Source organism: Microcebus murinus, chromosome 1 (genome assembly GCF_040939455.1).
Source record: "Microcebus murinus isolate Inina chromosome 1, M.murinus_Inina_mat1.0, whole genome shotgun sequence".
Taxonomy (NCBI): domain Eukaryota; kingdom Metazoa; phylum Chordata; class Mammalia; order Primates; family Cheirogaleidae; genus Microcebus; species Microcebus murinus.
Genome location: NC_134104.1, coordinates 150,695,297 through 150,719,693, shown reverse-complemented (window position 1 = coordinate 150,719,693; position 24,397 = coordinate 150,695,297). Strand labels below are relative to the sequence as shown.

The following is a 24,397-nucleotide window of genomic DNA, read 5'->3' as shown; positions in this document are numbered from 1 at the left end:
GATTGTTTTTTTTCATTCATAGACGTTTCAGTGTGTCCAGCACTTGTCACTTCCCCTTGGGATCTTAGCTACTTTTCAATGTGATCATTTGTATTTTTTTACTAATATTGAACCAGAATCTTTGAGCCCTGCATTGTTAGGTGGAGCCATTGTGTTCCTTGCCTTCTTAGCATGGCTTAAAGGGGAGTGTTCTTGACTGAGGGCGGGAGGTGGGCGCAAAGCACAGAGGCAGCCTACAGAGCTGGTGGGCTAACTCTCCTAGAAACTTCAAAAGGAGAGCTTATGACAAAAAGCGTAGAATGTGCTGCTCTTCCAGTATCCATTTACAGGGAAGCTTCTGCAGGCTGAGAAATGGGCACGTGTACACACAGAGAAATCAGCCTTGGGACTTGCCTTGGGGCCAGATGACTTCTGGAGGGGTAAGACCTTGAGTTAGTTCTGCTCTAGGCACCCACTGAATCACTTTTTCTGCTGTGGGCCTGGCCTGACCTGTTGTAAGACTCTGTAGATTTGCAGACTAGATTGTAGGTTTGCAGACTAGATTGATTGTGAGGGGAGCAACAGTGGGCCCAGTGTCTAGAGGCCCATTCCAGGTGAACATAGCCTTGGTCTCAGTCTACCCCACTTAAACCAGAAATGTTCCAAGCAGGTGGAGCAGGGTGGAGGTGATGAGTCAGGAGAGGTGGAGAGCTGGGAGGGACAGCATTCCCAGGATCTTTATTAGTTTATCCAGCTTAGTAAACAGTTTCCCACAACTCTGGAAGAGGGACAGGGTCATGCTTTATCAAGGGCCTCAATGGGTTTTGGTAACTGTAAGTGCAGAGAAGGCCAGGCACGGTGGCTCATGCCTGTAATCCTAGCACATTGGGAGGCCGAGGTGGGCGGATTGCTCAAGGTCAGGAGTTCGAAACCAGCCTGAGCAAGAGTGAGACCCAGTCTCTACTATAAATAGAAAGAAATTAATTGGCCAACTAATATGTATATATATATATAATATAAACATATATATATATATAATATAAATATATATAAAATTAGCCGGGCATGGTAGTGCATGCCTCTAGTCCCAGCTACTCAGGAGGCTGAGGCAGGAGGATCGCTTGAGCCCAGGAGTTTGAGGTTGCTGTGAGCTAGGCTGATGCCACAGCACTCTAGCCCGGGCAACAGAGTGAGACTCTGTCGCAAAAAAAAGGAAAAGGAAAACATTTGGTTTTATGCCCCCCAAAACCAAATGCATGTTCCCCTACTGAAAGAATATATTTTGATACATGTGAGCAGGGTCTAGAATTACCAGTCTGTGTTTATTCTCTCTCTCTCTGCAACAGAGAAGCTTTTTATTAAGGGTTCCCTGCCCTCATTTGCATTCTTTGTTGACTTCAACATCTGTGGTCTATTAATAAATCCCAAGACCAGAGCACCCATTCATTACCTTGAGGCAAAAGATAAGCCCAAGGAAAGCTAATCTGCCTGATGGTAGACTACAAGGCAAACATGTGGAATGATAGATTCTGGGAGAGTACAAGGAAGCATAGCGGATGAGGGCCAGTCTGCCTAGGTTAGAGTCTCAGCTGCCCAGGCACTAGTCCTATGACCTTGGCCTGATTACCTAACCTCTGTGACTCAGCTTCCATATCCAAAATGGGGTCAATACTGTCCCAGGATTCAGTTTAAATAAATTTAAATAAAATAGGGTTAATACCTGTTAGGGTTGCTGTGAGAATTAGATGAGTTAATACATCTGAAGTGCCTAAGAGTGGTGTTTAGTTCATACCAAACATTCAAAAAGCTGTTAAAATTTCCCTCCTTGTAAAATGAGAGAGTTAGACCATATATAGGGGTCTCTCATCCTGCAGGTCAAATCCTACCTGTGAGATTTTTGTTTCATTTAGAGAGGTTTTTTTTTTCAAAGGTAAATTAAAATTTTGTTAGGGCTAAAAAGTTTGCCACACCTTCTGTCGTTGCCTGTTACCTATTCGTGGCCCTTTGTTCAGATGTATGTAGTTACCTGTAAGCATTTAGCCTGTAAGCATTTAGCCTTACAGGCTAGCCCCTGTAAGCATTTAGTTTTTTATCCCCAGGAGATGGTCTCTAAGGCCCTTTCCAGGTCCTCATTTCTGTCCAACTCTGTTGGAAAGGATCTTTGTTCTGTGAGTGCCCCAGTGATGAGGTGGAATCCTCATTTCTCTATGCCAGCCCCTCTCTTCGGCCATCAGCAGAATATGGGATCTCTGGCCTTCTTATGTTACTTAAAGCATTGTATCCTGGCCCCCACTGCACAATTGCCTTCAGTCTCCCCAGTCGCCTCCTCAGAGTCACTCCATGGCTAGGGCACCATCCAGACACGGAGCATTCCGTGGGCCATGAGTCTCCGAACTTTCCTCTGCCTGACTGCTAGCTATGTTGAAAGACTGACTTATTTAAAAAAAAAACCAGGCCGGACGTGGTGGCTCATGCCTGTAATCCTAGCACTCTGGGAGGCCGAGGCGGGCGGATTGCTCGAGGCCAGGAGTTCGAAACCAGCCTGAGCAAGAGTGAGACCCCGTCTCTACTATAAATAGAAAGAAATTAATTGGCCAACTAATATATAGAGAAAAAAATTAGCCGGGCATGGCGGCGCATGCCTGTAGTCCCAGCTACTTGGGAGGCTGAGGCAGGAGGATCGCTTGAGCCCAGGAGTTTGAGGTTGCTGTGAGCTAGGCTGATGCCATGGCACTCACTCTAGCCTGTGCAACAAAGCGAGACTCTGTCTCAAAAAAAAAAACAAAAAAACAAAAAAAAACACCAAAACACTGTTTTAAAATGGGTTAAATTTCCACTTTAAATTAACCCATTGACAAAAAAACCAAAAACAAACAAAAGCAAAAAAACACAATGGAGCATGGTTTGGTAGGTAGATTAATTTGGGCAACAGGACCCTGGAAGTTCTGTAAACCATTCCCTAGGGCTGTTGAAGAGTTAATGCATTAATTCTGGATTAATGAGTCACACCCAGGAGGATATGCCCATCCCATTCAGGAAAAGATAAAACATTTTGAAACTGAGCATCTCTCTGACCGGATTTGTCTACATAGAGATCTGTATAGATGTATTTTTAAGCACTTAAAACATGGGACTTAATATTGATTGCCTAGCGTTTAAATTTGAAACAGGTTGTGTTTTGCTGGCTGTGCAAAGTAAAAGCTTGGTCCCTGGTGAGTTCATTATTTCACCATAAATGAGCTGATTTTCGCGGCTCGATGGCTGCGTCCAGCAGAGGCAGTGAGGGAACGGTGAGGTTGCTATGACAGTGATGAAGTTTCTCTTGGGGACTTTAAAGTGGGGTTCTGCTGGCTGGTGGTGGTAAGGGAAGACTAATTAGAGAAACAAAGTTATTATACAACAGTGTAATCTGTTTTAGGATCCAATCTTACACCTATATTATTGAGATTTCTTTTAGGGTTACCCAAATGGTATGGGCACAGCTTTGGGCCTTCACATAGGTTTCACTTTACCTGGAGTCCCCTGCCTCCCTGTGGCCTGACCAACTCCTACTCATCCCGGTTTGAGGTCCCCTATAACCCTGAATGCCGACTGACATCTTTGCCTCCCACCTCAGTTTGCTTCCTTTCATGAACCACCCCCTACTTCACAGGAACTGCTGGCTTTGGGTCTACATATACAGATTTCCGGTGGCTGGCACGGGGCTGGGTACCTTCCAGGTGGATGAGGGGTCAGAAAATTTCTATATGTGATTTTTTTTTTAGAGTCCATGCTGAAACAGCTAGCTTCCTATCTTTCTGGACCTTTATTATCATAGTAAAATAATTGCTGCAATGTTTATTTTTCTCATGCACATATTAAGGATTTGTTTGTATTAAGCCAAAACTCTCAAAAAAGTTCTGTTAAACACTTGTGAGTAGTGTTTTCTGAGTGGCAAATGTTTTTTGTTTTTATTTTTAGAGACAGGGTCTTAATCTGTCAACCAGGGCTAAAATATGGTGGCATGATCAAAGCCCACTGCAGCCTTGAACTCCTAGCTCCTAGTGATCCTCTTACCTTAGCCTCCCAAGTAGCTGGGACTGCAGGCACATGCCACCACACTCAGATAATTGTTCTGTTTTTTGTAGAGGCAGGGTCTTGATATGTTGTCCAGGCTGGTCTCTGGAACTCCTGGCCTCAAGTAATCTTTCCATCTTGACCTCCAAAAGTGCTGGGATTTTAGGCATGAGCCACCATGCCTGTAGAATCCTATTAGTTCTTTGTTGAGGTAATTTGGCATGGTATCAAGAAGCCAAAAAGGAAAAAATGTTTTTCTTTTGAAAAATATCAAATAAAGGGGATAACCTAATATTTAATCAACCAACAGTCTTTCTCTTACTTTCATTCATTTTCCTTTTTTTCAGTACAGTGATAATGTAAAGTTTATGACATAACTGACATACTATCATACATGTCTTTTAAATCATTCCAGAAATGTTATTGTTCTTACATTGTTGTTTTTGTGTTGAAAGTATCATAGTACATTCTAAAGCTGTGAAGCTAGGGATGGTGTATATCAAGGGTCCCCAACCTATGGTGAGTTGCGTAATTATTTCATTATATATTACAATGTAATAATAATAGAAATAAAGTGCATAATAAATGTAATGCACTTGAATCATCCCAAAACCATTCCACCACCACCCCCACCACTCCTACCCTGGTCCATGGAAAAATTGTCTTCCATGAAAATAGTCCCTAGTGACAAAAAGGCTGGGGACCACTGGTGTATATGATGTAACCCCTCTGTAAGCCAGCCATTTGATTTTGATCTGTAGGCCTCCCAGCTTCCTGAGCCTGCCAGAGAAGAGTATTTATTGTATTCTGAAGATAAGAGAGTTAATTATTACCAGCTGAGGTTCACAATGCCATCACTCTCTTGTTTCTCTCTGGCTAAAGATGGGTTCTATTAGAAGTCACTGGGAACTCCCATCACATCACTGACAAATCCAGGGTGCAGTACTGGTCTGGTTCACGGTATGTGTCTGGAGGCTGGAAAGGTGGCAGATGCCATTTTTTCCCGATTTCAGGGACTTTTCTTACAGCAGCTGGCTCTTCCAACATTCCACAGAGAAACTGGAATAAAGCCTTGCCCCTTTGCTTTTTGCATGTGGAAAGACTCACCCCACTTTTTGATTGTTGTTCTGTATAGTTCAGCCAATGCTACCCCTGAATTTGAAGGTCGAGGAGGTGATGACCTCGGCACAGAAATCGCTAACACCCTCTACCGCATATTTAACAATAAGAGCAGCATCGACCTGAAGTCCCTCTGCATTAGTCCCCGGGAGCACTGCTGGGTTCTCTACGTGGATGTGCTGGTGAGTATCATGTTGATGAAGTGGCCATGCTCTGCCTTTGTTGGAGACCACTTGGCCTACTTTTCTCCCAAAGCTTTTTCCCTCTTCAGGTGGGTGTTTTCCACCTATAGGGTGAGATTAGTTGGGAAAAGATGACCTTCTAGAATAATTTTTAAAATTAGATATAACATACATATAAATAACATGTATAATGCCTCTCTATAATAAAATTATGATCATATGGTAGCACCTAAAATTATCCACAGAGGTTGTCAGGGAAGCAAAAAAAAAAAAAAAAAAACAAGAGATGCTCTCTGAATGGTTCAGATAAAGTTGATGGGCAAAACTTAGATAGGTTGGCACAGTGTGTGTAGAATGGTGATAAGCCCTTTGCATGCACTCTCATTTAAACCTTGCAGACCTTTTGTGAGCAGACACTCTTATATGCCCCACTCATAAGTGACGAAACTGAGACAGAGCCTCAGCTTCTGAGCAGTGCTGTTGGGTCTCAAAGCCAGGTCTGTATGGCGCTGACACCTGCTCTTGACCTCACTGTGCCATTATCCCTTGAAAACACCCTAGAACCCGTGGGCTCTGAGGCCCTCATGTCCCAGGTTAGTATCCAGAGGCCCTGCCTCTTCCCACACAAAATATCCCCTAGGAGTCTTTTCAGGCCAGCCCTTCTTTCTCTCCCAAATACTCCTCTACCCAGGTTTTGGTGCTTGATGGTAACTTCTCTGGGTAGCTGTGATTAATTATACCTTTGTGTAATAATGTAGCAGTCAGTGGCTTATTCGTGTACAGGCTCTTGTTGGGTTTGTTTTATTCCTCATTAAATTTTATGAGCCTTGAGATTATCAACTACATCTTCCACTTCAAAGTGAGGACACAGACTAAGCCATTGACCAAACAGATTCTTTAATGAATGTGCAAATAAAGGAGATATTTCAACTGATAGTGAACTTCATGAAGAGAAACAACTGGCTGTTGTAGGCTCTGTGTGAAACAGGGTAGGGCTTTCTGGATATTTTTAAATTAATATGATAATGGACGGAACATAGTCAAAAGATAGCAGTGGTAACCATTGTCTAACAGGTTAGGACTGTTATGAATGCTGATGGTAATAGGTAAAAATAATGAAATTACAAGTCTATTTGCTTTATCTCATCCCTTATAAGTAGGATGTACCTTGCAGTGTGATTCCCACCACACAGATAATTTCACAGGTCCTGGTTTTGAGGAGGTGGGAACCGGCAGCCTACAGTCTTACCAAGGACTGTGGAGACAGGCTTCCTAGTTGCCCGGGGAGGGGCAGCCCCCTGATGCGAACTCTCAGGTTCCACCTGGTGTCTGAAGAGCTTTCTGTCCTCTCCCCTCCCCCACCAAAACAAGTTAAAGACATGAGTGCTATGGCACCCTACATTTGTCCTTTGGCAATCGTGCTTTGCTACTCCTGGCTATTTGTGCACACTTGCGGTTTTGTAGGAGAATGGCCCAGTGATAAGGACTGAGGCACTTATGATTCAGTTACACCAAAGCAACAGAAAACCTGTTCTTCTCTTAGTGAAGGCTTTGGGAAAACTGATGAATATAGGGACATCATCTCAGCTCAGAAACAGCCCTCTTCTTCCATGAGCTGGAGTATCGGGGGATAGTGTGCACTATGTCCCTGTCATCTGTAGACCTTTCTTTTTAAGACTCTTGGCATTTGGATTTCTTCTCAGATATTTATAGAAAAGTTTTGCTTCTTTTGGAGGAAGACCTGAGCTTTTGAAATGTTGTCATCTTCAGAAAAGTTTTTCATGAATTAGAAAAGCATTTAAATAATTATGAATGAGGTAGATCAGTTTTTGTCATTCATGTAATTTGTATCTGTGGAGGGGTTCCTCCTGCATGGAAGCAAATGTTTGCGTTCAACCTTGGTGGGAACGTGCTTTGTGTAAGCCTTGGGATAGACTTTTGTTTGGGGGATATGTTTTCATACTAAATCAAAGATATACTGAGTAGATTGAGTCTGTGTTTGAAGCGAGGTCTTGGAAATCCAGTCTTGTCCCTGGAATTGTGAAAAATGAATCTCTTATGATTTATTTTTACCAACTTGTCTGGGTAGTCCTCAGGCAGATATTCTATCCTCAGATATTCGCTGGGTACCCCGCCGTGGCTTCATACGTTTATTGCAGGCATACTTACTTAAAACCTATTACAGTCAGATGATCCACCTATTTCTGGCATTATGTTTTTCCCCAATTGAGTTATTAGAATAAACGTTTAAATTCATGGAAACTTTTCTTTGCTCTTCATAGGTTTTTAATTGCATTTTTTTTTTTTTACCCCACCTGGGATAACTCTTAGGACTTTGTCATACTCACAATGTACAGGTGACCTTTGGTGGGGAGATTGGTCACAAGATTGGTCACAAGAATGGAAGAGTCGCCGCAGCACCTGCAGAGCTGGCTGCGTGGGTGACAGGAGGTGCTGAGCCCGGGTGTCTGAGCGAACAGTGAGGGGAAATCCAGGAGGGGCAGGTTTTGTGCGTGGGGCACACGTTTGCTATTTGGTAGGCTGTTTTTCTTAGCAGCGTGTTTTGGAAGTTTGCCTTAGGAAAGAAAGCCCTCCTCCCCAGGGTGTTACAGAATAAGTTGTGCTGTTTCCCTAAAAGAACCACTCTAGGATTTATGCATCTGAAAGAGGGAGGTGTTTGTGTCTTCCCCTTATCCACTTCTCCTTTCCCACCTCTGTCACAGGAGGGACACCTACGGCCTGCTCTAGGACCACAGTCCTGGGGTGCCTCTGTGACACTGGGTGTCCTGTGCCTCCTGTTTTCCTCCTAGCTTGTTCTGGGTCTACGCAGGTAGCCCATTCAGCTGCTTTGGATCTCCCTATACCCCTTACTCTCCCCCTGCTTCTTAGCTGCGCCAGTATGTTTAGCAAAAAGACTCCTGCTAGGCTGGGCCTGCCTGGCAGTAGAGAGAGGAAGGTAGGATCTGTGAGCACCTGTTATGGGCTGGGAATGTTAAGGTTGTGATCTCGTTTCATCCTCACAGCCACCCTGTAAAAGAAGCGTGGCTTTGCTTTACTGATGGGGAAACCGAAGCTCGGAGGACACATAGCCAGCAAGTGGCAGGGATGAGTGTCAGACCCACGCGGTCTGGCTCCAGGGAGCACCCCGAGGTACCCCGTTGTGTGGTACACTGTGGGGAGTCTGGGCAGGCAGACCTGAGACCAGAGGGTGTGCTCATTCCTTCGCACTCTGTGGAGGAAGACAGGCTGATTGGTGCCTGCCCTTCTGGAGGGCCCCTCAGCAGATATTCAGGGTTTATTTTAGCATTCTGCCCTCTTCATTTCATGTCTAGGTGATAAGCTAGAATGTTGAAAGTCAAAGTTTGTGTCCAACTGTAATGAGACACAGCACAGGACGATAGAAAGAGCACTGCACTTATTAGCTAATGCTTACTATGTGCTAAGCACACGTCTCGGGCTTTGCCAATATTAACTCATTCCAGCTATATAAGAACTCTGTGAAACAGGTGTGATTTTTAGCCTCCACAGTTGGTCAAGAGAGGTTAAGTACCACCCAGGGTCATGCAGCTAACTGGAGAAGACAGGAATCAAATCCAGATTACTAAGTCAGGAGTCTGGCCCAGAGCCCCTTTGCTGTGTGGCAGTCTATGTCTGAACAGTCACCGGAGTAGAAAAGAGCTAGTCCAGTTGCTAGGTGAGTAAGTTGCCATTACAAAGTCAGGTGGTGACATAGGCTGGGAATCATATTTTAATAACAAATATACAGGAAAGAGGGTATCTGGAACTGAGGTTTGCTTGGAAAGCTGAAAGGTGAGAATTAGAGACTTGCAGTGGGCATGAATGAACTACATGATGAGATGTTCTGGATATAAGTATTGACTCTGACTTAGCTGAGTTTGGAAGGGCCAGCCTTCGGGCCTGCCTGTCTTTCACAAATAACCACCAGCCTCGTTCTTCATAGCAGCCCTTCTTTTGAGCTCTGGGATTAAGGATTGAACTAAACCACAGAGTCCCAGCCTTTAGGAGTTCATAGTTCAGATGAAGAGGAGACAGATTCTAAACAAAAACACACAGAAATACATGACTTTTCTTTCTACATATTGCTTCTCTCCTTTCTTACTCAGGGCAGCCCAGCTTTATTCCATAACCTCAGGCCCAGGCTTCTCTAAAAGGAGGGCAGAGCGATGTGCCGCCTTCCACTGACCTTCCCTGCTAGATGAGCACGCATACGTGCACCCAACGCTTTTGTTCATGGGCAAGAGCTTTCATGAGAGACCTTAGCTTTTATCATAATTACTGTAAAACATGCAGCGGTGTTTCATGTTTGAGCATCAGCTGTATATTGATCCTTACATACAAGGGGTGATTCCACTAATAAACACGAACCTGCTAGCAGCTGCAGCATCAGTAGCCACCGTTTTCTACCTGCTTGGAGGCCAGGCATATGTTAGCAAAGATTGGAGTAACTCTCGGGGTGCCATTGGGAGCTATTTGGGGCAAAATAAAAATGATCAGTCTGTTTTTCAGTGCAAGCCCAACTGGCTGGAGTGCCAGTGAGAGGAGCTCCATAGCAAGCCGATGCCTCTTAGTGCTGGTACCCAGCTGGGGCCAACTGTCACCTGTGCGTGTGGCCCTTGCACGCACAGCCATGACAAGGCGGCACTCACAGTTAGGGTGAACACACTGTCAGTGAGCTGTAGTCACCACATGGCTTGCCAGGAGAGCAGCCATGCATTCTTATCTTAATTTCATACGCACACATTCAGTCACCATTTCTTAGGAATCAGTGTCCTTAACTGGGATCATATGTAAAGTAAGAATGATGCTTCCTTTTTCTTCCCTTGTCAATCCCTGTCTCCCTTAGCTACTGGAATGTGGTGGAAATTTGTTTGATGCCATTTCCGTTGCTGTAAAGGCTGCTCTCTTCAATACAAGGTGAGTCTTCCTGCAGACAGCTCTGGCCCTGCAGAGGACCAGAGCAGACACTCGTAATGGAACAGTTAGGAAATTTCTACTGTAGCTCATAAGTAAAGATAACTAGGGGTTTTAACATTGAAAGTCGTGTTTCTTTTTTTTTTTTTTTTTTTATGGGTACATGATATTGTATATCTTTATAGGATACATGTGATGGAAAATGGTGGTATCTAATGTCAACCTCCGGAAAAGAGAGATTTCATAAGTTAAACTGAATATATGCTTACATTTCTGTATTTATTTTTTGTATTGTTATTTTCATAAGTAAACACATACTAGAAAACTACAGAGAAGCAAGAAAAACTAGACACCACCTACAGGTCAACTACCTAAATACCGTTTCTGAGAAAACTCATGGGGAGGAGGATTTTGCCTGTTTTATATTCTGCTGTATCCCTAGCACCATGAGCAGTGCCTGACTCACAGTAGGTGCTCACATATTCCTTGATTGTACACACGAATGTTCTAACAGCAGGGTGGCAGCCGGCTCTTTGGTTTAAGTTAAAAACAAGAAATTATGCCACTGTGGCTTAGCTTCCCAAACAGGCTGTGTAGAAGGGACAAGGTGCTAAAGCTTTTGTGGTGTTGACGTTTCTTCTGACTGGTTATGTAGGCTTTCCAACTTCTGTGCACCAAGTACTTTGAGGAACGTTTGCAGCATTTGTAAGTAAATATTAGGTTATTAGCATGAAATGTCTAATTTCCTTAAGTACTAAGTTTTACGGGTGATATCTTTGACATTTCACTTTGACAATTCTTGCTTTATTTTTATTGTGAAGGCACATCCTTATTCTTTTAAGTGCATCGCTAGGCTTGTGATTATCTTTCAAAGTTCTTTTTGGAGCAATTTTTGTGAAACCATGGATAAGTCAAAAATTTGTTGTTATTTTCAAATATGAGTTCCATCGTGGACCCAATGCGCTGACAGCTTGAAATATCAACAAAGTGTTTGGGAAGTATGTAGCTAATAAATGCACAGTATGCTGATGGTTTGAAAGGTTCCGTTCTGGTGAGTTTAATCTTGAAAATGAGCCACATGGGTGACCTGAGACCAAGGTGGATAATGGTGAGCTGAAAGCTGTAGTGGAAGCAAATCCATCTCAACCTATGTGTGAATTAGTAGCAAGGATTGGCGTTACTATTCAACAATATTGAACCATTTGAAACAAATTGGCAACATAAAGAAGCTGGAAAGATGGGTACTGCATGAATTAAGCGAGCGTCAGGAGAGAATTCTTATGGAAACTTGCCTTTCTTTGCTGTTGCAACATGAAGGTGAACCATTTCTACACTGCATAGTTACTTGTGATGAAAAGTGGGCTCTTTTTGACAATTGCAAGTGTAGGTTTGGCACAATGGCTGGATAAAGATGAAGTGCCGAAACACAGTCCCAAACCAAATATTCATCAAAAAAGCTCATGGTGTCTGTTTGGTGGTCTAGTGCTGGTATTATCCACTACAGCTTCATGAAACTTGGTCAATCCATTACAGCAGATGTTTACTGCAACCAATTAGACGAAATGATGAGGATGCTTGTGATTAAGCAGCTGAGATTGGTCAATAGAGACAGGCCAGTCCTCTCGAAAGACAATGCTCGACCACATGTCGCACACAGTGTTGCTCGAGCTACAGAGGCTGCACTTGGAAACTCTGTCCTTCATCATATTCACCAGACCTTGACCAACTACCACTTCTTCCAGGCTTTGGACCACTTCTTGCAAGGAAAATATTCAGTTCTCCACAAGCGTGGAAAATGCCTTTTGCAGTTTCATACCCACTGGCCCTCCAGGCTTCTTCACTGCTGGCATATCCAAGCTACTGTTAAGATTGCAGAATTGTGTCGATAGTTTAGGCACATACTTTGGTAAATCGTACTGCTTGTTTGAGATATAATAAACTAACTTTTGACTCAAAATCAGACATGTCCTGTTTACTGACCTAACTCTGTAGGTGGGAGTGCCCATTCCATGAGAAGGCTTACATTGAGGCGACACAGCCTCCTAGGGTATTAAAAAATGAGAATTGGAAACTTCTAGGAATATAACCTAGGGAAATAATTGAATAAGTGAGCAAAGATGTTTATTATAGGCTGTTCATCACAGGTTCTTTGTAGTGGTAGGAAAGTGGAAGCAAACTGAGTGTGTCTGATGTAGGGACTTGAAACCCACACGCAGCATGTTTGGAGGCTTGTTAATATGGAAAACCATTAACTAAATGCAGTTTCCCCATCCTGTTTCTTTGTTTGCTTTATTGTATCTTACTTTTGGCAATTCTTCTACTTAATATGTCTAGAAATATTTATATCCTACAATGGTCATTATAATTATTTTTCAGTGTTCACATTTTGGCCAATTTAATATTTATCTGTATTTTAGAGTGTTTTTTTATGGTGAATGTAGACTACCTGTGTAGTTTAAAACAAACAAATTGCAGGATGGAATAATTGCTGAGAACGAAAGCTGTAGAGTCCCCCACCCCTAACTGTGCCACTAGACTCCTTGCCAAGACGATTTGAGACGTGGACCCGGCACTCGTGGCCCCGGTGGGAGGCTGCGTGCCAGATCCCAGCAGCAGCAGCTTGTGCTTGGGCCCGGTTGGAAAAAGAAAGGAAGTTGCCATCTGATGTATCTCGAGCCTCAGAAATGACTCCCCATCTGCCAGCTGGTTTCCATGGGCACCCAAGCAAAAAGAGAAATTGGGAACTGGATGAGGCTGGTTAGCCGTGGGGGAGGTGTTGGGCAAACTGTACATCAGGATGCTAAAACCCAGCTGCTCAGGGTGGGGAATACACCTGTCATGGGCACAGTCATGATTTTATCCCCAGACCAAGAACAGCCCTGCAGGCAGCAAGGAATGAGGGCTCGGAGGCATCGAGTGCCCCTGGTATGTGGAGAGACCTTCTGCACAGTCAGGGTCCGTTAGAAGGGTAGAGGGAGGCTGAGGATATTCTTTAACCCTTCTGCCCAGGGTTGTGGCCACAGGGTTGGGAAATCAGGAAATGTGGTGTGTGTGTGTGTGTGTACACATTTTTTTAAACATACCAACCAAAGTTGGTATGTTAACCAACAGTTCAACCTGGTTACCTGACTTGTTCAAATAGGATATTACTTAGTACTTACAACCTGCGGGCCCCTGACGTGGAGGCTCCAACCAGGGTAGACAGTAGTGGGTTTCCTTGACCCTTATGGACATTCTGTGGCTGAAGTTCCCCTAGTCTGGATGCTGCATTGTGTAGGGCTGGCCAGCAGGACTAGGTCATAGGGGGCTTTTGTTAGAGGAACTGGGAAAAGCACCAACACTGTTTTTATACAGTTGCTGGATGGACCACCTCTTCCTTCCTAGCTCCTCTACCCTAGACTGGAGTGAATTCACTGGAGTGAATTTATGGGTTAAATGTATTTTCCAGCACCCAGCTCCAGAAACAATGTTGACAACACCCCAGAAGCAACCCCCACTTCCTGTAGCCCGGTACAGTCATTACACTCACTGATCATAACCAGTGTCCTAAAACTATAGATTAGTTTTGCACTTGATATAAATGGTATCGTATACTACGTCCTCTTTCATGTCTGCTTTGTTCACTGAGCATTATGTTTTGAGACATCTGTGTTATTGCCAGTAGTCATAGTTTGTATTTTGCTGTGTGGTGTTCCACTGTGTGTGTAAATCATAGTTTATCCATTCTATTGTTGATAGATATCTGGATAGGTTGCAATTTTTGGCTATTACCAATAGGGCTGGACACAAACATTTGTGTACTGTCTTTGGTGCACATATTTATCCATTTATGCAGGGGAGGAGAGTTCTGGGTCATAGAGTATGGCTATGTTTAATTATAGTATTAATAGATACTGCACAATGGTTGTCCAAAGTGCTTTTTACCAGTTGATACCCTCACCAACAATGTATGAGACTTCTGGGTTGTTCCACATCTTTGCCAACTCATGGATTTTCTTTTTGTCTTTTTACTATTAGCTATCCTGGTGGGTGTGTCTGAGTATCTCATTGTAGTTTTAATTTGTATTTTTGGTGAATATTTAAGTTGAACCCCTTTTCATGTGTTTATTGACTGCTTGGATAGCCTTTTTTAGAAGTCCCTGCTGAAGTCTTTTGCCCATTTTTCTATTGAGTGTTCTGTCTTTTCCTTGTGTTTGGTAGAAATTCTTCATGTAATCTGTCAGATACATATTTGTAAATATTTTCTCCACTCTGGATTACATTTTTAGTTTTTAAATGATTTTTTTTTGACAAGCAGAAGTTCATAATGTTAATGTAATTAAATATATATATATATTTCCTTTATGATAACACTTTCTATATCCTGTTTAAAAAAATATTTGTCTACTCTAAGGTCATGCAGATATTCTCAGTTTTGTACCTAAAAGTTTTATTGTTTTATCTTTCATCTTTGTATCTACAGTCTATTTGGTATAGATTTTTGTGTGTGGTATGAGGTGGGGTTGAGATTCATTTTTTTTCTATGTGGATATCTGATTGACCCAGCATCATTTTCTAAAAGATCTCCTTTCCTCACTGTACTGCCGTGTTGCCTGTGTGCTTTTGGCAGGGGTGACAGGGTTGCAGATGATAAAGTACCGGTATGGCATAACTTCTCCTGTGAGATACAAGATTCCAACTCCTATTCTCAATCTCAAGAAGAAGAAGTTATTTTTCCTCCTCTCACTAAGTGGGAATTTTAATTGTGCTTCTGCTTCCAGGATACCAAGGGTTCGAGTTCTGGAGGACGAAGAGGGGTCGAAGGACATTGAACTGTCTGATGACCCATATGACTGCATCCGACTAAGTGTGGAGAATGTCCCCTGCATTGTCACTCTGTGCAAGGTATAAGTTCGTATCTTAAGGTTTTTGTTTTCCCTGAGGATGTGGGTCTCTAATCCCAACCCGTTGAGGTAATTTAATAAATCAAAGAAGTTATAGTATCACAAACCACATAGAAGTAACTTCAACCCAAATCCAATAATTTGATTATATTATAAACCACTACCATAAGTAGCTCTTTCTTTTTTTAATTGAAAGATATGACATAGTCCTAGGAGCACAGGAGTGGGTCATAGTAAGAGTAGCCAGAGTTTGTAGGGCTCCGTGTACACACCATGCACTTCACTTAATACCCTGCATGCACATCTCCTTTAATTCCCTCAGCCCTACAGACCTAAAGTGGTTGAGTAGTGGTAGGGTGGCAAACACTGTCCCCTCTGCAAAGTGAGGGGTGGGTTGGAGCAGGTCCTGGGCGTCTCATGTGTCAGGCGTGGTTTTCACATAGTGCAGAGGCCCGTGGAGCCAAACATCTGGCTGATGCCGATGTGTGATGTTGCCGCCCCCGGCTGTGCAAAGAGGCCTGTAATGGCGGGACTGTGGCTAATTCCACACAGGATTCATTACGTAAAAATAAGGCTGAATGGATCAGGTTTTTTCTACCCAAATCACTTCACAAACCAGGGTGTGGTGAGATGTTCAGACAGAAGGATGTTGGGTCTTGACTCATTCTGGAGCTTGTTGCTTAGCAGGACCCTCATGACTCACGCTTGCCATCGGGGAAGGAGCCACGTGGCCTCACGTTTGGATTTCTCCCCTGTGTCCTTGTGTGGGAAGCGCTGGTAGCCTTTGACTTGGATTTACAGTTCTAAGCCCTGTTGTGCCATCTTTCCATTTCATGTTTTTATTGTACCACGCACACGGTGGCCTTTAATAGAATTGTTGAACATTCCTTCAAACGCTTTCCTTAGGAGCAGAATCTAAAGTCAAGTCGTGAATGAGCAAAGCATGTTGCTTGCTGGTGTAGTGATTCCTACCATGAGGCCGTCAAGGGTGTGGCTTTGGGGGGTGCGTTACCCACGCGCGTGCTGAGCTGCCCTGACTGACTTTGCAGATTGGCTATCGGCACGTGGTGGACGCCACTCTTCAGGAGGAGGCCTGCTCCTTGGCCAGCTTGCTGGTGTCGGTGACCAGCAAGGGAGTCGTGACGTGCATGAGGAAAGTGGGGAAGGGCAGCCTGGACCCAGAGAGCATCTTCGAGATGATGGAGGTGAGGCTCGGGTTCCAAGGCAGGTGCTGAGACCTGGCTGGGGGTGCTTGCTGCTTCCTACCCCGTTGGTCACACCGCGGGGATTCTCCCCATTTATACCCTTGACTTGGAGCTTGGATAATAGCTGGTGTGGGCTGGGGGTCTGCTGACCTAGCCAAGGCGGCTGGGGTGGGGGCTCTGGACTGGGAGGTGAGGAACCTACCAGTAGCTGTTGCTTTTCCTTAGCAAGTCCTTCCTCCTCTCTGTTCCCAAGTTTCTACCTTTCTAAATGAAAGTATTGCACTTTGATAATGTAAAGAGTCACTTGCAACTCCAGCATTGTAAGCTCGTGTGATTTGATGAGGGGATTGAGTTCCTGGCTGACTGCTTTCTATCCCTTGAAGGGAGCGAGTGAGTAAAGGTGGAGCCAGGGACTGAAGGGCGGCCATCTTCCCAACTGTTCATAGCTCTAGAGGTGTTTAAATGGAGACCAGTGGGAAATCCAACCTCCTCCGGGGCAGGGTGGGCCGCTACCCTCTGGGCCCCGGCCCCTGGCAGCGTCATCAGGGCACGTCTGGTCTGCGGCTGCTCTGTGCTGTTCGCTCCACATTCCAGCTCCGTCACTGGCCTGGAGGCCCCTCGGGGCAGGGACCAAGTGGTGCTCACCTCTGTCTTCCCAGACCTTCCTTCCCGCCACATCCACCTCAGCTTTCTGACTGACTGCTCCTCAGCTGCCAGGAATAGAGGTAGCCAGATCTGATTACTTACTTTTTCTCAGGTAACTACCGTATCACCACAGAGATAGCAAGCACTCTTCCTTCCTTCTTGGAAACGATGACTTTTCACTGAAGAATCCAAAGCACTTGATTTCTATGTTCTCTTTTTATCATCTTATTTAAAAGAACAAGGCGGCCGATGTCTACAGTGTGGAGTTCCCCATCGTGGGCCGTGAAGACATACTGCCCAGGCTGCAGATTCTGCAGGGTCTGGCCGCTGTCCCCTCATCTGCAAAGTGGGAATAATGACAGTAGTGTCTGCCTCAGAGGTGGTTATGAGGGTTATGTGAGGGTGTGGAGGGGAGGCGTGTGTCTGGTACATCCCATCAGTTCTCAGTAAATGTTGACTCTCATTCCCTGGGCTCCATCGAGCACCCTGAGTTCAGGTTCCTCCAGAAGCACTTACAATGCTTTCTCAGTTCTACCAAAGGCCGCTCTAGACAAGTGACTATCAAACCTGTTTTAGAAGGTATTCCTTTCCTGCTGCAAGAGTATTTTATGAGCATTCCTGTATCTAAACAACAAAAATAAATAATAGCTGAAATTTATTGTGCCCTTACTATGTGCCAGTTTTCAGTGCTTTAAATGTATTATGTCATTTAATCCTCAACAAGTCTGTGAGGTGTAACTGTTGTTATCCTCATTTTTACAGATGAGGAAACTGAGGCACATAACTTGCCTACAGGCCTCACAGCTCATAAATGCTAGGATTCGAACCCAGACTGTGTGGCTCCGGAGTCCCTGCCCTCTGCCACTATTGTTGCTCTTTCAGCCTTATAACCTAGATCTGCTCTGGCTGCGGTAGGCGGGAGAAGTGGAGCTGAGCGTTTCCTCCCCTAGAGTTTGGGGATGAGGTCTGCTGACTCTGATCATGGGACTGCAGCCCTGTGGCCCGGCTCACTGTTTGTCTCACACGGGGATGCAGCAACCCAGAAGTGACTGGATGGCTAAGCTGAGCGCCTCGGGGGTTGCTTTGCAGGCTGCCACCCCCAGCCTCTGCCGTCTGTCTCCTACAAGTCCAGGTTCAGAGGCATTAAAGCCCTCACAAGTCCTGGCATCCTGTCTATCTCATCTGCTCTTGTCCTCTCTCGACCTTCATTTATATGGACAATTAGTGCTGCTATTTGATGGGCTTTGACATTTTTTCTTTTTCTAATGTGATAAAAATTTTTCCAAAGGCATTTTGGACCTTAACCCTGACTTTGCATTTCATAGAGTTGATCACTTCCCAGCCTTTTTGATTTAGACAATCTTTTCATAAGAGTTTTAAGTCATGCTTGGAATCTCATCCTACCTTGTAGTTAGGGGCCAAGGGAGAAGGCACACATTAATGACTCTGAGAATACACCTGTACCTGGGAGGACTGGGGCAGGGATGTAGGCCTGGGTGTCTTTCTCGCTGACATTGTTGGAACCAGTGGCAGAGTTAAACTGCTATGGAACATGTAAGACCTGATGGCGTAGAGGCTTGTGATTGGTTCATTGTATTCTTAAAATGATTGGTGAGCCCAGATAGAGATAGAATAGCAGTTTCATAAAGAAAGATTTTAGTATATTGGGTTTAAAAAAATTTTTTAGAAGCCCTCTTGTATCTGCTATGTAGGGGCTGAATACTAAATTTGGGCTGTCTGACCTCTTGATGTGTTCTAAGTCCAACATTCCACTTCCTTTAGCATCTCCCTGCATGGCAGTAACACCAAAGACCCCATGCAGGTATTGACTGTGGTGACATCTAAGCAGTTCTGCTTGGAGGCTTAGTGGGAGGTGAATTAAGAAACTGCAGGCCAGGCGTGGTGGCTCACGCCTGTAATCCTAGCACTCTGGGAGGCTGAGGTGGATGGATCGTTTGAGCTCAGGAGTTCGAGACCAGCTCTGAGCAAGAGCGATACCCCATCTCTACTAAAAAAACAGAAATTTCCACAGAGGTTGAACTAGTTAAAAAAAAAAAAAAAAAAAAAAAAGAAGAAAAAAACAGAAATTACCTGGACAACTAAAAAAAAATTATATATATATATACACACACACACATATATATATATATAAATATAAATATATAATTAGCCGGGCATGGTGGCGCATGCCTGTAGTCCCAGCTACTCGGGAGGCTGAGGCAGGAGGATTGCTTGAGCCCAGGAGTTTGAGGTTGCTGTGAGCTAGGCTGATGCCACGGCACTCTAGCTCAGGCAACAGAGTAGGACTCAAAAAAAAAAAAAAAAAAAGAAAAGAAAAAGAAACTGCTTGCAGAAGTGTCCTCAGCACCATCTGTTCCTTCTCCAGACAAACTCTGGATTCCCTGTGGTCTCCCTAGGCCTTTTCACTACAGTGCAGTGTCACTGTCACCAAGCCCAGATCTGTTTGACAACTTTGCTGCTTGTTGTAATGGCGGCAGGAATGCTAAGCATAAGTTAATGACGAAGGCAGGCTTTGTTGCTTCTTGTTTGTTGCCTGGGAATTGGTGTCTTTCATTTTTATTTTTTGCTATGGAGGTTTTTCCAAAATGTAAGTGTTATGTTGTGGTTTGGGGTTAGTTTTTGTTTTAATTAAGTGAAAGTCCCCTGAGGCAGATGGAATGTGTACAGCGTCAGCATGGCTAGCTGGCAGAGGGGACGCGTCCCCTGGTCAGAGCGCGTGGGCCTCACGAGTGTGTGTGCTCTCTTTCGTCCCTTCTGCAGACCGGCAAGCGAGTGGGCAAGGTGCTGCACACCTCCCTGCAGAGTGTTCTCCACAAGGAAGAAAGCCTGGGGCCCAAGAGACAGAAAGTCGGATTCCTGGGATGATTTGCGCATCGTCCCCTCAACTGCGGATTGTTTGTTTTTTTACTTTTGCTTTCAAACTGAAGTTTGTATATATTTTTCGTAACTGTTAATGAATTTAATGCAACATTTGTACCTGTAAAATTAAAGTCTATTTTCTGGTCTGGTGTGGTATGTCTAGAGTTCTTCAGCTGGAAACCAGGATGCCATCTGTTGACCCCTCAGAGTCTGGCTCTTGCCCGGTGAATGGCAGCCAAGTCCTGGGCCTGCCGCGTAGGGACAGGGCTCTGGCCGTGGGCTTCCCCAGGAGACTTATGCTGCAGGTGCTCAAAACAGCAGCAGTAAACACACTGGAATAAAGACCTGGCAGGAAATGGTTTAAAGGAAATGCTTATGATATGTATAATATTTGGGGAATTTTTTTCCCCTTGTAGAACTTTCAAAATAAGAATCAGAGAGAAAAGTTCATTTGCCTTGTGTATTTGGGTGCTTCTGGGGAGGAGAGAAGAGGAAGCACTCGGCCCCAGCTACGGACCAGACCCGCACGCCTGCCTGGCCGGTGAGCCTTCCCAATCCGGAGGAAGCCCACCTCTGGCTTCCTGCCCGCCATGAGATCCAGGTGCAACTCCCTACGGTCAGGGCCTTAGTGGCCACTTTGGCCCTTAGCCAACCTTTCTTATCACTCTTGTTTTGAAATTGCATTGTGTTTTATAACCACTCCCTGGTGTTTCCTAAGATTTCATTGTTTTATCAGAATTAAGAAGGCTGCTTCAGAGATGTTGTCATTTGATTACTCATGTGCCTTCATACTCTGGGGATGGAAGGCCATTCCTCATAGCCCAGAACGGTCTTCCCATAAGCCTGTGTTCTGCACTGTGTTCACAGTGCAGTGTGCTAGAGGTAAGTCTCTCCATGGGTAGAGCAGTCTTTGTTATTTTCCAGGGGAACCAAAACTCCTAAATCAATCTTAAAACACCCTGGGGAAGGAGCTGATTCATGGAGGAGAGTATTTCAGCCGTGGCATTTGCTTTCTGCATTTCAGTTAGACAAATGGGGTAAGGCGTTAGGAATTTATCGCCTAATGGAAAGAACATGATGTGAGCTGAAGCCCTGTGGACTGCTTCCAGAGGCCCTGGTGTGGGCGCCGCCTCCAAGCACGGCCAGGTCCATCCCTGCGGAGAGAAGCAACTGCCTGGATTTGGGCTTGATGTGGAAGCTGCTGCCCTGTTGAGAACACAGCCTGGGTTTTCATCTTTTCCTGTAGGCTTTCGCAGTGATTTCCAGTGACCCTACAGGTGCTGTGACACTCAGTGCTCCCCACAAGGCAGAAGCCAACTTCGTTCCTCCTCCCCTGCTCCCAGCTGGCTGCCCATGACATGATGAGACAAGCGCTGGTGGCGGTGCAGAGATACAGCTGAGTTTGCACGACGATCAGCTTCATGGGGTCATTGGGCGAGGCATGAATTAGAACGGGGACTGTCACAAATGTGAAACTCGGCTTCATCTCCCTTCAGACAGGCAGATGAGATGTGGCCAGGCCGGTTGTATAACAAACAGCTGCCCGGCTGGGCTGCAGTAAGAATAAGGAGAGAAATAGATATCAGCGTCTATCTCTAACCACCTCTCCTTAAAGCCTGCCCCTACATATAAGACGTGTAGGTCACAAATAAAATACCACACCAGCAAGGTCTCTCCGGGAGAAGCATTTATTGGAAACGTCTGATTATTGCAGCTCTCAGAAAGAATAGAGAAGAGAAAACTGACAGCAGAAACTGGCAAAGACTTGGAAAAATACTGTTCTAGAGAGGCCTGTTTCACCCAGCACAGCCAGAGCTGTATTTAGGGGCCTTTAAATAAACATATCAGGGAGAAGAACATTGAAGTTGGCCAAAGTAAGAGCGGGTATATTGTTTCTGTGCTTCTTGGTTTCCCAAATCAAGTAAATTCAAGCCTGCAAAGCACATGAATTTAGAATATTAATAGTTGTTTGCATTTGCTCAATAAAGGTAGTGGTCTCACATAGAAACTGCCAGTAGATTATAACTGTGCTACTACAGACTTTTTGGAAACAATCTAGCAGTGTGTATTAAAAGCCTTAAAAATGTTCCTGCCCTTTGACCTAATAAATCCACTCCTGGGAATGTAACCAAAGTAAATAATTCAAAACACAAAGGGAGAGAAAACATTAAATACAGAGAAGGTCGTCCCAGTGTTATGTATACATCCCAAATAATGGCCACAAGGTAAATGCCAGTCAGTGGGGGGACTGTTCAGTGCTGTCCTATGTGGCGTTAGACGCCTCTGGTGGGCTGCTTCCCGCCCTCGGCCCCGCCCGCCGCAGGCCAGCCACAGCTGCAGGCTTCGCTGCACTGCGTGACAGCCAGATCGCCCCAGTGCTAGCCATAGACCTCGGCTTTCCTAGGCGCCCCTGACACTGTGTCCTGGGAACTGGCAGGAGCCCACTCAGCATTGAGTATGTGCAGCCCAGCAGTCCTGGGCACTCGGTGTCTCTGGAGGCAGCCCACGATCACTGGGGGATGGGAGCCAGTGGAGAAACGCTGCTCCGTTTGATCCCTGGGCGGAGAGTTCTGAGAGAGGTATTTGATATGCTCGTCAAACCTTGCCGGTGGGATCACGCCCCAGGTGCTCATCACTGGGATCAACTCTTCCTTCCCTGTCTTACTCTCCCCAGTTCTTCCCTCTTTCACCCTGTGGGATCACCTCCCAAATAAACTATCAGAACCTGAGTCTTGTCTCAGGCTCTGCTTTTAGGGAGAACCCCAGGCTAAGCCGTTGGTACCAGTAGCTGCCTTAGAAAGCAGACCCTCCCAATGGGGTTTAAGGAACTGTCATTGGCAGATGGCAGCAAAGTCCTGTGGGTGGGTGGTGGTAACCCAGGACCGCCTACAGCATGGGCATTACCAAGACTTGCCTGTGCTGGGTTTAGATGAGGTACGGGGGGAAGCGTTGGATTGTATGAAAGCCCTACCACACGGCGGTGGTGGTAATGAGAACCGTTGAGTGGGCTGACTTCTATTAACTGCGGTGGACAGCCTTGTAAAAAATGGCTGTCTCATCGGCCATCAACTGTGGTGTGCTATAAAACCAGCAGGCATTCATGGCACGGTTTAAAGAGACTGATCTGCAACTGCGGAGTAGAATGCTGAATTTCATTCCCAAGATTTGCTTGTGCAAGGGTAGCAGGATTGCAAAGGAGACAGGGTACATCCTCAGCAGGTTATCTTTGCAAAAGTCAAGGCTTTTAACAGGAAAGAAAAGGACTCAGACCTGGGTTAAAGATAAGATCTTGGTCCTCCACCTTCCCCTGAATCCTTAGGGCAGGCAGAGGAAGTCCCAACCCCTTAGCTAAAGGAAAGCCCCTGTCCCTTTTTTGGAGACCATGTAAAGACCATACCTGAGGCAGATGCCTCACAAAATGATGCTGGTCATCTCTGCCACCCTCTTTCATTGTTATCCAGACCAGTGACTGGGGTCAGATGACAGCTCAGCCTGAGCTGGGAAATACTCTTCCTGCTATAGAAAGAAATAGATTACTCATCAGAATAATTGCAAGACCAAGCTTGGAATATGTCCAGGAGATTGTGATGGAAGTGGATCTTAAGGGTGTTGGACTGGGGCTGTGGCTGGAAATGGGGTTTAATATCTTGGCAAGGAGATCTGAAGTTGTTCCTGACTTACTCCTGGGATAGCCCCTCTATAGTTTGGGCCTGGCAATCACCAGAAATAAATGAGGAGGAGCTAACCAGAACTGCCTTGGACAGAGTACTGAGGAAAAGGTTGGAGGGTTTACAGAAGTGTGCATGTTAGAATGGATTTATCATGTGAGCCTGGAGAACTTGCCACTTGACTATAATCATTGGGATGACTCAGTGGGCAGTTTTTACTAAAGCACAAAGAGGGCACTAGGCAGGGGGCTCTTGGACTCCTCGAGAAAGTCAGTAGTGCCTGTCATCTGTAGAGTTGGGTTGGCCACAGGAGATGCTGCCGTGGACCTGGGATCTCTAGTGTTAGGTTGGCAGGATTTGAGACGAGTAGGGGACAGGTGGCAGTACTTAGCCATCAGAGGCAAGCTGAGTATAATTTCCGTGATGGGCATCAGGGCCAGAGGGGCAGTCAGGTGACAGCTAATAGATTATGTGTCCTGAGGCGTGAGACAGATAGCCAATCAGGACTTTACTCAACTTCCAGAATTTTTTTTTTTTAAAAGAGTTGGAGCATAAAAGGCTTATATCAGCCATGTTGAAAAATTCCAATCCTTCCCTCAGTTTCCAAAATATAATCCAGTTCACAGATCAAAGTCTATTGACTAAAAAGAGGTTGGTCCCTTTAAATAAGAATCCTGGGATACGACCATGAGTATCCACAATGAATACTTCCCTAGTCTGGAGTAACTGAGCACTGGGGAGAGGTGATTTAAAGACTGTTGCGGCCGGGCGCTGTGGCTCACGCCTGTAATCCTAGCTCTTGGGAGGCCGAGGCGGGCGGATTGCTCAAGGTCAGGAGTTCAAAACCA

At 45.1% G+C, this 24,397-nt stretch overlaps 1 protein-coding gene across 1 annotated transcript in view; it reads left to right on the top strand.

Moving 5' to 3' along the window:
• EXOSC7 (exosome component 7) overlaps positions 1-20,027 on the top strand; it is a 34,599-nt gene extending 14,572 nt beyond the window's left edge. Inside the window, exons 4-8 of the mRNA XM_012770344.3 lie at positions 5,171-5,336; positions 10,201-10,271; positions 15,029-15,152; positions 16,201-16,356; positions 19,783-20,027. Coding sequence (XP_012625798.1) covers positions 5,171-5,336; positions 10,201-10,271; positions 15,029-15,152; positions 16,201-16,356; positions 19,783-19,887 — 622 coding nt within the window. The 3' untranslated portion in view covers positions 19,888-20,027. The remainder of the gene's footprint in view (positions 1-5,170; positions 5,337-10,200; positions 10,272-15,028; positions 15,153-16,200; positions 16,357-19,782) is intronic.
• Positions 20,028-24,397: the final 4,370 nt, after the last annotated feature.